This window comes from Sarcophilus harrisii, chromosome 5 (assembly GCF_902635505.1).
Source record: "Sarcophilus harrisii chromosome 5, mSarHar1.11, whole genome shotgun sequence".
Taxonomy (NCBI): domain Eukaryota; kingdom Metazoa; phylum Chordata; class Mammalia; order Dasyuromorphia; family Dasyuridae; genus Sarcophilus; species Sarcophilus harrisii.
The window spans coordinates 117057383-117072343 of NC_045430.1; the positions used below are offsets into that span (position 1 = coordinate 117057383).

The following is a 14961-nucleotide window of genomic DNA, read 5'->3' on the forward strand; positions in this document are numbered from 1 at the left end:
ACTGCTATATGTGGCAGATGAGCACTAAAATTATAATATAAAAAATGTTTTCAAAGTTCTTACTTATACAATAAACATACATATGTATACTTTTCCAGTTAAATTATTAAGATTCTTTTTTAAGTAGGAAAGAACCTACTTAAATATGCAATTTTATAAATATTAATTGTAACACAGAAAGAACTAATCACAATAACCATGGCCACATAGATATCTAATGGCAAGATTTTACTTTGCTAGCTCTAAAGATGCCAACCTTAAGGGTCACCTCAAGGTACCTTCTTGCCAAAATATAGTTCAATACAAATGAATGTCTTTTTAACAATTTGTAGGAAAAGTCATCTTTTAAAATAGATATAAATGAATAAGATGATTAGAAATATCTTTAAGATAATACTTTCTTATAAACTTTGTTTAGAAGATTTTAGTTTTAGTGATATAAAAGCAATTTATAGAAATCATTTTAAAAATCAAAACCTAAACTTAGTAGAATATTTTACAAAACAATTTTCCTTTTTTTGCAACATACCAGGATTATGGATGCGATCCAAAAGCTTCACAGAGCGTGCACTAACAACACCCCCAACATGCACAAGAAATCCAGGAGGAAATGCCGTCAAGGTAAAAAATGGAAATTCCTAGAGAAAATGGGGGTGGGGAGAAATTCAGTCAAAAATTTGTAAAGTAACAATAACATCTACCAGTTATGTTATTTATTCTGTACACTGAAATCAGAAGCATGCCAGTTATAGATATATATTTTAAAAATATATTATGTAATTCATTTGTAACTTAGTAAGTTAAGGCACTTAAGAGGCACAGCAGATAAGGAATACTGGACATCAAAAAGGTCTGAGTTCAAATTCTAATTCAGACACCATTTGTGTGATCATTAGGCAAGTCACTTAAACTACTCAGGCCTTGACCTCAGTTTACTCATTAAAAAAAAAAAATGAGGGAGTGAAGAGGATAGGAGAAGAAATAAAAGCATCTATTTCATAGTATTATAAGGATCTTATAATCTAAGTAAAGAACTACATAAACCTAACAGGACAAACTTTTATGTGCAACAATGTTTCCATGGGAAAATGCTTTCAGAGTTCATGAATTTTCAAGTATATATTTTACTCCCACAACAGTCCTAATAACAAGGGGCACCTTCAAATCCAAGCCATCTCTTAGGACTTTGGACAAGGCCTTTAATAAACTTGATGGGTGATGTGGGTCCCAGAAATGACAAATATATGGAAAATATCTGGGAGAGATGGGAGTAAGAAGGATCAATAGGACCTAAAAAGTAAGTTTGCTTTCTATGTTTACTGAGTAAGCAAGTACTTAAATATTCTAACACCTTTTCTGAAGATCACTGATCTGAAATTCAGGTTAGGATCAGAGTAAAATAAGGAAAAGGTTCTAAAGATCAAAAGAGAAAGTCTCAAAGTCCCAATGCATTAATTTATTTATTCACAAATTACAAAAATATCAATTTCTGAAGATTTCAAAATTATGAGAAACCTAAATGGCAACAGAAAGGGGCATAATGACCGTGAGTCTACTATAGCATATAACCAACAAAAAAATGAAAGGGAAAAGTAGTATTAAGAATATAGTCCATTTATATTGGAAAGAGTTATTTGCATTGAGAGAGAGAACTATGGAGAGTGAAATGTGGATCAAAGCCTAATGCTTTGTTGTTGTTCCACATTTTTTGTTGTTGTTGGTTTTTTCCCTTTCTTGTGTTTTTTTTCCCCTTTTGTGTGATTTTTCTTGCTCACCATAATGAATGTAGAAATATATTTAGAAGAACTGACCATGTTTAACCCATACAGGATTGCTTGCTGTCTTGGGAGGGGTAAGGGGAAGGAGACAGAGAAAAATTTGGAAAACAAAGTTTTGCAAAGGTGAATGCTGAAAACTATCTTTTCATGTATTTGGAAAAATAAAATATTATTTAAAAAAACAAAACAAAAATATAGTCTTAGAGATGTATGACCAGTTATAACACAAGAACAAAAAACACGTGATAAACAGTTTTTATGCTTCATAAGTCTCCTACTCTAAACTTTCCTGCCCCCCCCCCACCATTTTGGGGAGTCCCTCATGGAGTTGTAATATAACAACAACAGCAGCTAATATTTATACACCACTTTAATGTTTGCAAAATGATTTCACTGTTACCTCATTTAATCCTCAAAAAAACCCTGGTAAGATTATCTTCTTTTTACAAATGAGAAAACTGGCACTGAGAGAGATTAAGTGAATTGCCATTGGTCACAAAGCTAGTAAATGTCTGAGGAAGGATCTGAAATTCCAGTACTTTATCCACTATTGCCTATTATAAGCTGAAATGAGAATAACTGCTTAACTGGGCAGTATGGGTTAAAATCCACACTACTAGAGGGATTACTTGTATCCATTTGATTCCAAATACATCAAAATATCAATAAAACAAAAAAAGGAAATTTAAGTATCACATTTTGTCAAAATTACATTTTACAGGTAGTTACAAATTAAAAAGTGGTTCCTAAATAATTTAAGAAATTAATAAGCCATGTTAAAGAGGTTATCATATAGTAAATCAAGGGTAATTAACCCAGGATCATGAACCCTAATGGCTCCATGAACTGGATGAGGAAAAACTTAAACCTTTATTTTTTTTTTTACTAACCTCTACTTGAAACTGAATTCCTTCAAATATTTAAAAATATTATCCTGATACCAAGTCTACAGATTTGAGCAGACTACCAAAGAGGCTTATGACACAACCAAAAGATAAGCAAGAACTCCTCTGGTAGAGAAACTATTACTATTCCTTTAGGTTGCCCTTTTAAAAAAAAAACAAACAATCCAGTGTCTATATCTAACAGGCAATGTAACATAATGGAAAAGCCAGTGGCCATAAAATCCTGAAGATGGGCCTGGTTCTTCCCTCTAAAGAAAGCTGTGTGGCCCTAGCCACACAGAACCCATCGTATGTTAACCTATCCTCAGTTTAAGAATTTTTTTTTTTTAAAAAACACTAAGTGAATGGGGTAGCTAGGTGATGCAGTGGATAGAGCACCAACCCTGAAGTCAGGAAGCCCTGAGTTCAAATCTGATCTCAGATACTTAACACTTCCTAGCTGTGTGACCCTGGGCAAGTCACAACCCCAACTGCCTCAGCAGAAAAAGCAAAAAAATAAAATAAAATAAAACACTAAGTGAAACTTCAATTTTTAAAGTGATATATCTATATATAATCTATAAATAACTACTGCTGTTGCTGCTATTTTTTAAAAAATCATTTTTCAGGGTCTCAATAACAATAAAAGTTATTAGCACTTTAGTGTTCAAATGCTAGCAAAGTACTTTATATTTGTTAACATTTGAGTTCTTCAAAAACAAAAGTGAAAAGGACATGAGTAATAGTGCTTAAGTGTAGCTCAACAAGCAAAAAAAGACAAAAAAGTTATTTATCTACTCATGGGATGATCAAAATGTACCAGTTAAAAGTGCTTGGTCAGACAAAACTACACAAACCTCTTAGATTATCTATCCATAGAAGAAAAATTTGCATTTGGAATTTATAAAATCAACTTTCTCTCCCTAAATTGCTAGTTTTAAAAACTATTAAAACATATGTATAAAAAGGAATCTTAATTTTCCTTTAAGAAGCACAGACTTCCCCATACCAAAATAACATCAAAATGGGTACATGATTTTGGAATAAAGGATGTGCTATAAGCAAAAGAACAAGGGATAGTTTACCTATCAGATCTGTGGAGAAGTGAGGAATTTATGGCCAAAGAGAATATTATAAAATGCTAAATAGACAATTTTGATTACATTAAATAAAATTATTTTTGCATAAACAAAACCAACACAGCTTTGCCTGAAGGAAAGCAGAAAGCTGGGAAAAAAACTTTTACATCCAGTGTTTTGGATAAAGGCTTATTTTCTAAAATATATAAAGAACTGAATCACATGCATAAGAATACAAGCCATTTCCCCAACTGATAGTCAAAGGATATGAAGACAATTTTCAGATAGAGAAATTAAAGCCATTTTTAGTCATATGAAAAAATAATCTAAATCACTATTGATTACAGAAATGCAAATTAAAACAACTCTGAGGTACCACCTCATACCTCTCAGATTGGCTAAGATGACAGGAAAAAATAATGATAAATGTTGAAGGGGATATGGGAAAATTGGGACACTAATGCATTTTTGGTGGAGTTGTGAAATGAGCCAACCATTCTGGAGAGCAATTTGGAACTATATCTAAGGGCTATCAAACTATATATACCCTTTAATTCAGCAGTGTCTCTAATGGGTCTGTATCCCAAAGAAATTATAAAAAAAGGAAAGAGACCCACATGTGCAAAAATGTTTGTAGCAGTTTTTTTGTTTGTTGTTTTTTGTAATGGCAAAGAATTGGAAAATGAGCAGATGCTCCTCAATTGGGGAATGGCTGAATAAGTTAAGGTATATGAAAATAATGGAATATTATTGTTCTATTAAAAAAAAAAATGAGCAGGATGATTTCAGAAAGGCCTGAAAAGATTTTCATGAACTAATGCCGAATGAAAACAAGCAAAAGCAGAAAAACATTGTACACAACAATAGCAAGATTGTGCTATGATCAACTATGATAGATTTGGTTCTTCTCAGCTGTTCAGTGACCCAAGGCAATTCCAATCAACTTTGGATGGAAAAAGCCATCCACATCCAGAAACAGAATTATGGAAACTGAATGTAAATTAACACATGCTATGTTCATTTTTTTTTCTCATGGTTTTCCCTTTTCTTCTAATTTTTCTCTCCCAATTTGATTTATAAGGAAATATGTAAAAAAAAAAAAAATTGAATGTACATGCACAATAAAAAAATTTTTTTTTTACATGTAATTAAGGGGAAATAAAAGCAGCAGACTCAGAGTTTGAAGGGATATCCCAAGTCAAGCAGCAAGCCTATGTATGAACAAGAATCCTTTTTAATAACAATTTTATCATTATTCAATTGGTAAAGATCTTTGACTTCTGAAGTGGACTATTCCAAGTTTAGATAATTCTAATTTTGTATAGAAATTTTGTTGGTTAAGTACATTTTGCATGCTTTTGAATAAGGATTTAAGACTCTGAAGGAAGTTGTCATAAGCAAGTTACCTATAGTACTGTATCAGACCAGGAGAGAGGCAGGGGAGAGAAAGAATAATTTATATAGTACCTACTATGTGTCGGATATTATACTAAGAACTTTACAGATGCTATCTCATTTTACACTCATAAAAACCCTATGATGTAGGTGCTATTATTGTCCCCATTTTACAGCTAAGGAAACTGAGGCAATCAGAAGTTAAGTGACTTGCCTCAGGTCACACAACTTTTAGAATCTGAGGCTAAATTTGAACTCAGGTTTTCTTAACTCCAGACCCAGCACTCTAACTACTCTATTATCTATCTATGGATTATAAGCAACAACAAAAATTTGGGAAGCAGTCAATATATGCTACACACAGAAAATAATTGCCTGATTTGGGGGGAAAGTGAGATACTGACAGAAAACAACTGTGTTGTTGGTAGTACAAATAGTCTGAAGTTATTAAAATCTGAAGTTATTAAAAATATGAAATACTGTCATCTTTTTTCCCCCTTCTATGAAATATCTATTCTTGAAGTGCTTACATTTTTGGCATATGAAATAATAATCTATTATATGATGTTGGACAGAGAAAGGATTCATTTTCTTTTCTCAAATATTTAAAGTATACTTCCTTGCTCTACAAGGAGGAAAACAAGATATGAAGAGAAATAGGCTTTAAGTGATTTCACAGCCATGAAGCAGTTTAAGGTTCAAACAGAAAGGATTCAGACATATACCTAGGTCTATGTGGAGACTATACTTCATGATTCAGTGATTCTAGTTCTATATAGTCCTTAAAACATGCCACATAAGCAACACAGCCAAAGGTAAATGAAAAAAACATGTAAATAACTCACACTCAATACATTACTTCACAGATTTCTGGACTCCCTTCATTTAGATTTTTTTTTTTTACAGAGCCAGTCCTATTATACTGATTTAACAGAATCCCAAATAACACAGGTATACAGAATGTTTAGTTTTTATATATTATGAATGAAATTATAGTTTACAACATGGCAAATTTCTATTCCATGTGGACAATTCTATAGGCTTTAAGTCTGCTACAAGAATAAAATTCCAGACTAAAAGTCAAAATAATATTCATTGTATTTTTAAAGACAGATGTGAAGTTTTTGGCACAAATATGTTAAAGACATAATATCCATATAAAATTCCATTACATCAAAATCCAGGAGACTTCAAATTGTTGATTTATAATTATTATGGTTTCAGTGAAATCATATTTTTATTCTGAGGAAATTGGAGAGAAAGAGGATTCAAAAAGATGGGGTAGTGAATTAAATTTTGTTAAAGGTTTCTTTAGTAACCAAAAATAGGAGGTTGTCATGCATATACCTTTATTCTCTCATTTGCTGTCTCCTCTAAGATCTTTGGTCCTTTTATAAGCTTCTTTTAGTGGACAGTTAGCTATAAAGTAGGTTATTCAGGTGGGATTAATTGACAAGTTTTAAATAAAGAAGAGATGAAGAACAGTTGAATGGTATTTGTGACTTAATGATAAAGCAAGACAGTTGCTGCTGAGCTTTCAGTTGAGTTAATTTCTCTTTCCCTTGTTGCCACAAGGCAAATAAGACACATACAGTCATAGGGAAAAGGACAGGGGAAAGAATTTGTCTACAAAAGCTGTTTTGGTAATATCGAATAGTTGAGGAATGCAGAATCCTTCTTCATATTTATTGGTATTTGTCATAATAGAATTTTATATGCATTTTTAAATGCTAGCATAAAATAGAAAATATAAGAAAAGGTTTTCTTTTTTAAAAAATGCTTATAATTTTCAAAATAAAATCTTATATGATTGAATGCTAACTACAAGTATTTTAAAAATAAATGAAAGGAAATTTATTATCATGCATTAGATTAGTTAATGGGACTTACAAGTACTATTAAATATATTAACATGGTACATTATGAACAGGAAAAAATCTAGCAACATTTCCAAAGGAAAAAGAAAAAGCTTAAACAAGTTTTAAATAATCAAGATTAAAATTTTAAAGCTCTCAATCCAAAAATAAAAAGACTCTCACACATTTTTAGAAACATACCCGATTTCTACAGAACCTATGAGGCGATCCTCCCTTAGCAATGAAGTAACACAAAAAATGAAAAGAGAAAATCATCCAAAAACTTTAACTACCCAATTTTTCCTGATATATTTCAATATATATTTAGTTTATAAAAAACGATATAAATGCCTAAATAATATCAGTTAAATAATTACATTTGAAAATCCAAATATGAAATTTGTGAACTCATTATTTTCATGGGCTTGGGCAATGATAAAAAATAATTTGAGTAAATAAAATATAGGAAATACTTTTAACTACATGAACTAAAAATGAAATGACTTGATACTTATTTTCTACAATATCTGAAAAACAATTTAGAAAAAAACTTCTAAACATAGCATAACCTTTTTTTCATGATTATCTATATCATGACCTAGGTCATGATTATCTAGAATTCTATTCCAAGACAAAAAAAAAAAAAAAAAAGTTGTAATATTCGATGGCTATTCCACATCAGTTTTATAGTACAAGAATATATAAGGTGATATTTTAAGCATGATAAATTTTTATCATGCTTAACTGCTATTGTAAAACTCTTTAGAGGGACTCATGAAAACACTCTAAAAAAATTAAACATAAGGTAATAAAAATCACACCAATAAAAAATCTACAGCACATTCTTTACATCATTAATAATATTAAGAACAATAAAACTGTCTTGAATTCCTTACCCTCTGTTCCAGCGCTGATTGAGTCTGCTGTCTTAAAAGAGCTTTAAATGGCCCCCCTTCTTTTCCAGCACTCCCACTGCCCATTCCTAAGAAATATCAGCATATAAATAATATCTATGGAAACAACTTGCATAGAAAGAGAAAACTCTGGTGCAATTATTTTTGTCATAAGCCCCTCCCCTCCTGAATTATTTTGAAATGCACCAAGCAAAATATTCTGTTTAAATTAGTATCATCAAAACAAATCATATGTAGTCAAATTCTTCATTTTGCTTGCTGAAGTTTTTCCTAACCAGAAATAGGTCTGTGATTTTTTGTTTTTACAAAGTCTGAATAAATATTGCATAATTTTAGGTGATCTCTAATTATAGAAATAACATTAAAGGGATGAATACTTGGACAAGGTTCTTCTTTTGAAAAAAAATGAAAATTACGAATAAATGCCTATTTAAAGTAAATTACTTTCTATATACTGATTTTAAACATATAATCAATACCAATAACTTCCCACATGACCTTGGGTAAAACACAATCTTTCTGGCCATGTCAGTTTCCTATGTAAAAAGGCAGTAGATTAGATTTGTTCATCCTTCTCCACTTTAAAATTCAGTTATTCTAAATAAACTTGACTATCTTGCCAAAGAACTATATTTGTATACATTTTCCTATATTTATATATAAAAGTCGCAAGGAAATTCAATGACTGATTCAAAATACTCCACTAAATCCAAAAGTTTAAGCTATTTCAAAATATTATCTAAAATCTAAATTGTAATCTACCATATCTTTATATCTAATGATATTTTATTTGTCAAAGTCCTCTCAAGAACTCAACACAAAATAATAAGCTTAAAACCCAATTTGTATAATAAGAAAATCACAAATGGACATAGTTTTGAATGAAGGAACTGCATTTAGTAAACATTTACCTACATTTTAAAATCTTAATGTTGTTATTTTCCCTACCTTTTCTTCTTTTGATAATACCAATTCATTGAATTAGGGTAAAAGAATTATATTGTGAACATACAGGTGAAAAACAAAAATTTGGCACACTATATTAACAATTCAATTCCATTCTACTCAAAATTGACGTTTACAATCAAGCTTAGTAAAATTTCCTATGTAAAAACTAATATACTTATTTATGTAAGAATGAGTATATTTTTAGCTGTTCTTGGATAAGGAAACAAAGATTAGCATATGTATAGTCCCACTCTGGTGATTTTTTTCCCAGAAAAATCAACTATTTTAACTCATAAAATACTTTCTAGGGACTATACAATACTAACTACAGACATAAAATGAAGATTTTTATACAAAGCATACTGAAAGCACGAAACAAAATGGATTCCTTAAAGGGGAAAAATAAATACACCATCACCACGAAGGAAGCTTAGCAGAATATTACAATGTTTATGCCAATGAAATGAAATAAGGGAAAGCGAAAATGAAAAGTATAGCCCTAATGAGACAAACTAATTTGAACAAAATAACTACATTTTTAAATGGCTGCTAACAACATGAAAACAGGGATCCAATAATATAAATGAAATTTATGTAAAGAAAAGTTCAAGTACATGAACCAAAGTTGGAATTACTGACTGGAAGGCATAAAATTTATTCCTAAATCTTAATTTCTTGAAAAAATTTTTAAACATAGTAAAAAAAAAAAAATCTATGTGTGTGCATATGTGTGTATGTGTATATATATATATATGCTGTCAGCATCATTTTTCAAAAAGTTATTAAACATTTAAATACCTATGAGTGAACTCAGTAAATATCTCATATAGGTTTTTTTTCTTTTGTAAATAAAAAATAGATGCTCCATATATAACACCCAATAATTCCTTATAAGACTACAATTACTTTTGTTAAACTGATTTAGAAAAAAAAAACAGGGGAAAAAAAGCTGTTATAGTTTGATCCTACCAGAAGCAGCCAGGAGCAACTCTTCACTGAAAGAAACACTTTTCCTCAGAACAACTGGGCTGATATGGCTAGAGTGATGAGGGGTAAGGCTAGATTCCGAGAGAAGACAGGACTTTTTAAGATGAGGGGAACCAGAAGAGAGAGAGGGGGAGCTGGGATACAGGAAAATCCTAGGCCCCTGTGGGTAAGGTGCTGTGGAGGAAAGTGATAGAGAAAAGATGCAGATTCAGAAGATGACCAGAAAAAGCAGGGTAAGGAAAGCAATGATGAAACAAAACATAACATTAAAAATGATTTTTTTTTTAATGCAGACATGTACAGCCACTTTATGAAAAGTTCCCATTAGGAAACAGTAATGCCAAGACCATAAAATGTCACAATGTAGATGAAAAGCATATTATACAGACTTTAAAATGAAAACACTTACTGTAAACTTTATTTAATAGGTTCTTTAGTATTCTTATATCTTAAGATTTCATGTTATCTTAGCCTGTTTTACATTACTTGGATAATATATTAAATTTAAATTTAAGTTACCTGTATTTTTAAAGTCTAAATAGTGATTTAAAATATATCAAATTTAAAATACATTTAAGGCCTAAAATTTAGATGAGTTTTAATTTTTATATGTGTCTGTATGCACAAAACAAAATGTGCATCCACACAAAAAGTATATTTTTAAGTGGAAAATAATTTTAAAATTTAAATGGATCTTTCATTTCATCAATTTGGCTATTCTCTCCATTTTAATGGTTTTATTTGCTATTTATTAAATTACTAATAAATTATATTTCAATAAAATTAAGTTTTTAAGTGGTTTTCTGACTTTGAATTAAGTTAAGTAATGCATTTCTTATGAAAACTTAAAATACATTATCAGTATTTTTATTTTTCTTTCTGACAAAAATGTTACCAACCAATCTATTATCACAAAGATGTGATTATATTAAAGATCAAATTATATCCTATGAATCAAAACAACTATAATATGCAATATTTTAAGCCTATCCTCCTCCAAAGACCAGAATAAAATATTTCACTATACTATAAGCTGACTCTATAAAGAGTTAAGATAAAATCAACAGCACTCAGAAATTTACCATAGAAACTAACAGGTTAAAATTTTGGATTCTGAACTACTTGAATTTTTTGAGAAGGGAATGAAAAAGAAATTAAAACCTGCCCAAATGCAGGTGCTGGCCTCTACCTAAAACAAAACACAACAAAATAAAAACCAAAAAAAATTTACTTCCTCATTCAATCATATTTTATATTTCAATTTTGATTACCTTGTTCATAACAGAATAATAATCAGTTAATCATTTCTTAGATGGGCTATAAGTAATTTACATGTAATATCAATTTCTATTTCTTTGAACATATTTTCTCCTTTTTTTTTTATTTTTAGTTTCTTTACTTTTAAATTTAAAAGTTGCCTCAAATTCGTTCTGAAAGTATATAGAAATGAAATAAGCAGATAAAGTAGTAGGCAAAAAATTACTGTATTTTGCTCAATTTGTGGAGATAACTACCAAACATGTTCAACTATTAACTCTGGATACAAATTATCCTCATTACTTTTTGTCTGCCCCTGTGATTTGATTAGGTAGGGAGCTCCTTATGTATTAACTGTCTTGATTGATTACTTGTTTGGACTTCTTACTCTTGGAAAATTGTCAAGGTCACACTAATTAAGCCAGAAACAGAACATAAACACAGCTTTTTCAAACTTCAATGATAGCCCTTTATCAAACCTCACTAAGCTCCCTCTTTTTGTATCCATATAAATTAAGGGAAATATGGAGATAGTTATATTTATTTATATATTTAAATTTCAGGGACTACAGGGACTCAGGGAAAACCAAATACTTAAAGCATTAATTATATTGTCTATTTTAATTTGACATTTATAGAACTCAAAAACATAATTTTACTATTAAAAGCAATTACTAAGGTAACCCAACTGAAAAGCATATAGTACATTGTATTAATTTAAATTTAGGAACCTTCAAACTATATAAACAAAATGTGTCTATATTAGTTTTAAGAAAAATAAAAGTTCAAATAAATGTTTCTAGGGGTTTAGACAAAAGTGAATTACACGGATTTCGCTGATTCTGTTTAGTTATAAATTAAAGCATGAAAGGGAACTTAGAAGAAGGGAATTTAGAAATTAATCCATCAGTCTTTAGGAAAAGATCTTCTAGGCTATCTGAACATAATGAAACAGAGAAAACAGTCAATGTTTACAATTTTTTCATATTATGACCACAACTTCTCATATATCTGAATTCTTAGGGTATTTTTTAAGCACAAGTATGGAGAACATAATTAAAACCTTAGTACATAAGTGAAGAATCTTAGGACTAACTAAATACACCATCCAGTTAGTTTAAATGGTTAGAAATCCGGCAAACAAGAAATATGGAAAGGAAAAACTTCAATTCATTTTTTATAAATTAAATTCACTCCTTTTTTCCCTCAAATTGTTTATGTGTACAGAATAGAAAGAACTGCACACTGGTATCTACTACTTTCATTTCCTAACATTTAAAAAATTTCAGTTGCTTCTAAAGAAACTGCCTTAAAGCTTATAAAATAACATCCACAAGGTCTGATCAATATGCTAAGAGTTTTTACAAACAGTGTATTACTGTAAGTATAGCAATTTAGATTCAGAAAAAACACCAAGTGTCGGGGATTTGAGCTTCTACACAGACCTAGAAACTACATGAAACGAGCTATCTATAGTTCTAACAAATAGTAAAATTAAAAGCTACACCTATTTTTAAGCCACTATCATCTTCACTAGGATTTTTATATTAAAATGCTATATTTTAAAGCCTAATTTAAAAACTACCCTTTATAGAGAACCATAATTCTTCATGACTTCAAGTTTTTGCTATTGGAAATTTTATTTATTTTAGAATCAATAAGGTAAAAATATCATAGATGTCTCAATTTAAACTTTTATTAAACTAACAATTTAAGTTAATTTGTTAACTGTTTTAAATATGAGAAAATCTAAATAAATGTATGTACCTACTTGTTAAAAATTCTAAACTATTTATTATCAGACTGAATTATTTTTATCTGTAGCATGATATAAAAATAAAAATCAGAAAACTCAAGGCTTCTTCTTTTCAAGTAAGCATCAAAACTGCCAAATCATGGTCTTCACAATTTGTGGTGTTTAACAATTTCATTTATTAACTCTAGCTTAGCTTTACAAAAAAAAAAAAGTAAAGCAAAACAAAAAACTCACAAGTCTTTTCTTTACTCTTGAATCTCCCATGCTTTTAAAGTTAGATTTGTTTTCAAGCAAGGAAGAGATTATTAAAATATAGTAAGCCAAAATATTACAAGACAAAAACTATTTTTGAAAATATGGAATAAATCTCATGGGAAATGTCCCAGATCAAAATGCAATTTATAAAAACCCCAATGCCACAATTTCTTAAAACATTTTTATGAGTTGATCTTTTTTTTTTTTTGGTCCATCTTAGAGATGAAAGAAAAAAGAACCAGATTACAACCACAACCACTCCACCACCTCTCCCCCCCCCACAAAAAAAAATATATATATAGACAAATTTTGACAAAATAGCAGGGTAAAAAATGAATGGAAGGAGCAGGGAGCTTTTGGGGGGGTGGAGACGATAAGAATTCAGAAATATGCAAAAAATGATTACACTAAAAATGGTATTTTTCTACCTTACAGGATGGAACAAGCAAACTTCAAAAACTAACAATTATAAATCACTTATATAATGTGGGATTATAAATCCCAGAGAGATATTGTTTCCTAGTATTATGAATACTTTAGGATTAAATTCAAAATAAGGTCTATAAATAGATAAAGACAAATTCAAAAGTATATTACATGAAAAATTTGATTTCACATTTTTACTGTTAACTCTTCTACTTCCTAATATCGTTAGCAAAATAATGTGATTCCCAGCATATTATAGTATTAAACAAAAAAGTCTACAGATAAAATAAGAATTGTGTTTGTTATCTAGACTCTATAACTTAAAACTATCAAAGAAACTTAAACCTCCGAGCTACCAACCTACTAGTAGAAATCACATCAAATTAATTCCTGCATTGTAAAAATATATTCATATTTTAATTGTGACAGTTGAAAATTATTAGCGTTGGCATCATTTTTATTAACTTAAATGCCAAAAGCAGAAGAAAAAGCTTGGATGAAAAGCCAACAAGAACAGAACCAAATTAAAAAAGCGGGTGGAAGCGCCTTACCAGTTTTGGGTGTCAAACTCAAATCTGTGTCTGAAGAAGAGGACTGTCGACTGTAGGACTTGGAAGGTGAAAAGGAATAAGTTTGATTTTTCAGAGGGGTGGAGGGTCCTGATGAGTGAGTATTGGGATTGGGATCTTCATTGAAGGGAATCCTGCCAGAAGAAGGTGGAAAGATATTAAGCAATCATGTGCCAAAGGACCTGGCTGATGGCAGCATGATCCAAACACCAGGATGGGATGGGTTGGGGCTGGGCCAGCAGTCATTTCTTAAGTGTGAAGCTGGGGATAAGGTCAAAGACAAAGAATTTCTATTTACCCAATTCAGTATTTTTCAGATAATATTATCTGCACTGAAACAGTTAACGAGCCAAGTAAAAGGCATGAAATGTCAGACTCAAGGGAAAAAAAATACCAAAGAGAAATAACCAAAGAGAATAAATACATGGCTGAAAATATTTTCAAATAAACAATGCTTTTTGATTCCAGTTACAAAAGAAAAAAAATGATGATGACTGCAAATGATGTGTGTAAATATGTTAAAATATAACTGATATTTGCACACATATATATCTTCCAAAATAAAAATGTTTCCTTATCCTATAGCATCAAGAGTGCCACAGCTAAAAACAAAGCAATGAAGAAAATGGATATAACTACACTGAAACATTTCTGTTTCGTGCAGAATCACTGCTTACCTGTTTTCCAACAAAATCTCTTCCACAGAATTACACAAGCTGTATTTAAAAGATTTTATAAAAGAGGAAAAATAATAAGATATAGACAATTTGGACAATTAATTTCCTGTCCAATAATAATTCTGGTTTTCGAGTAAAACCAAAAAGAAAATGCAAAGCCATGTATTGGAGTATTCCACT

General features: G+C 30.2%; 1 protein-coding gene across 20 annotated transcripts in view; it reads right to left on the bottom strand.

Annotated features, from left to right (window-relative positions):
* The window catches only part of C2CD5 (C2 calcium dependent domain containing 5), a 127160-nt gene that overhangs the window by 76682 nt on the left and 35517 nt on the right, over positions 1 to 14961 (bottom strand). For 8 of the 20 annotated variants that reach the window (XM_031938446.1, XM_031938438.1, XM_031938439.1 and 5 more), the window contains 4 exons: positions 14087 to 14238; positions 7889 to 7974; positions 7194 to 7226; positions 530 to 638 (listed from right to left, as the gene is read on the bottom strand). In XM_031938446.1, coding sequence (XP_031794306.1) covers positions 530 to 638; positions 7194 to 7226; positions 7889 to 7974; positions 14087 to 14238 — 380 coding nt within the window. The remainder of the gene's footprint in view (positions 1 to 529; positions 639 to 7193; positions 7227 to 7888; positions 7975 to 14086; positions 14239 to 14961) is intronic. The other 12 variants (XM_031938452.1, XM_031938447.1, XM_031938450.1 and 9 more) reach the window with 3 other exon arrangements.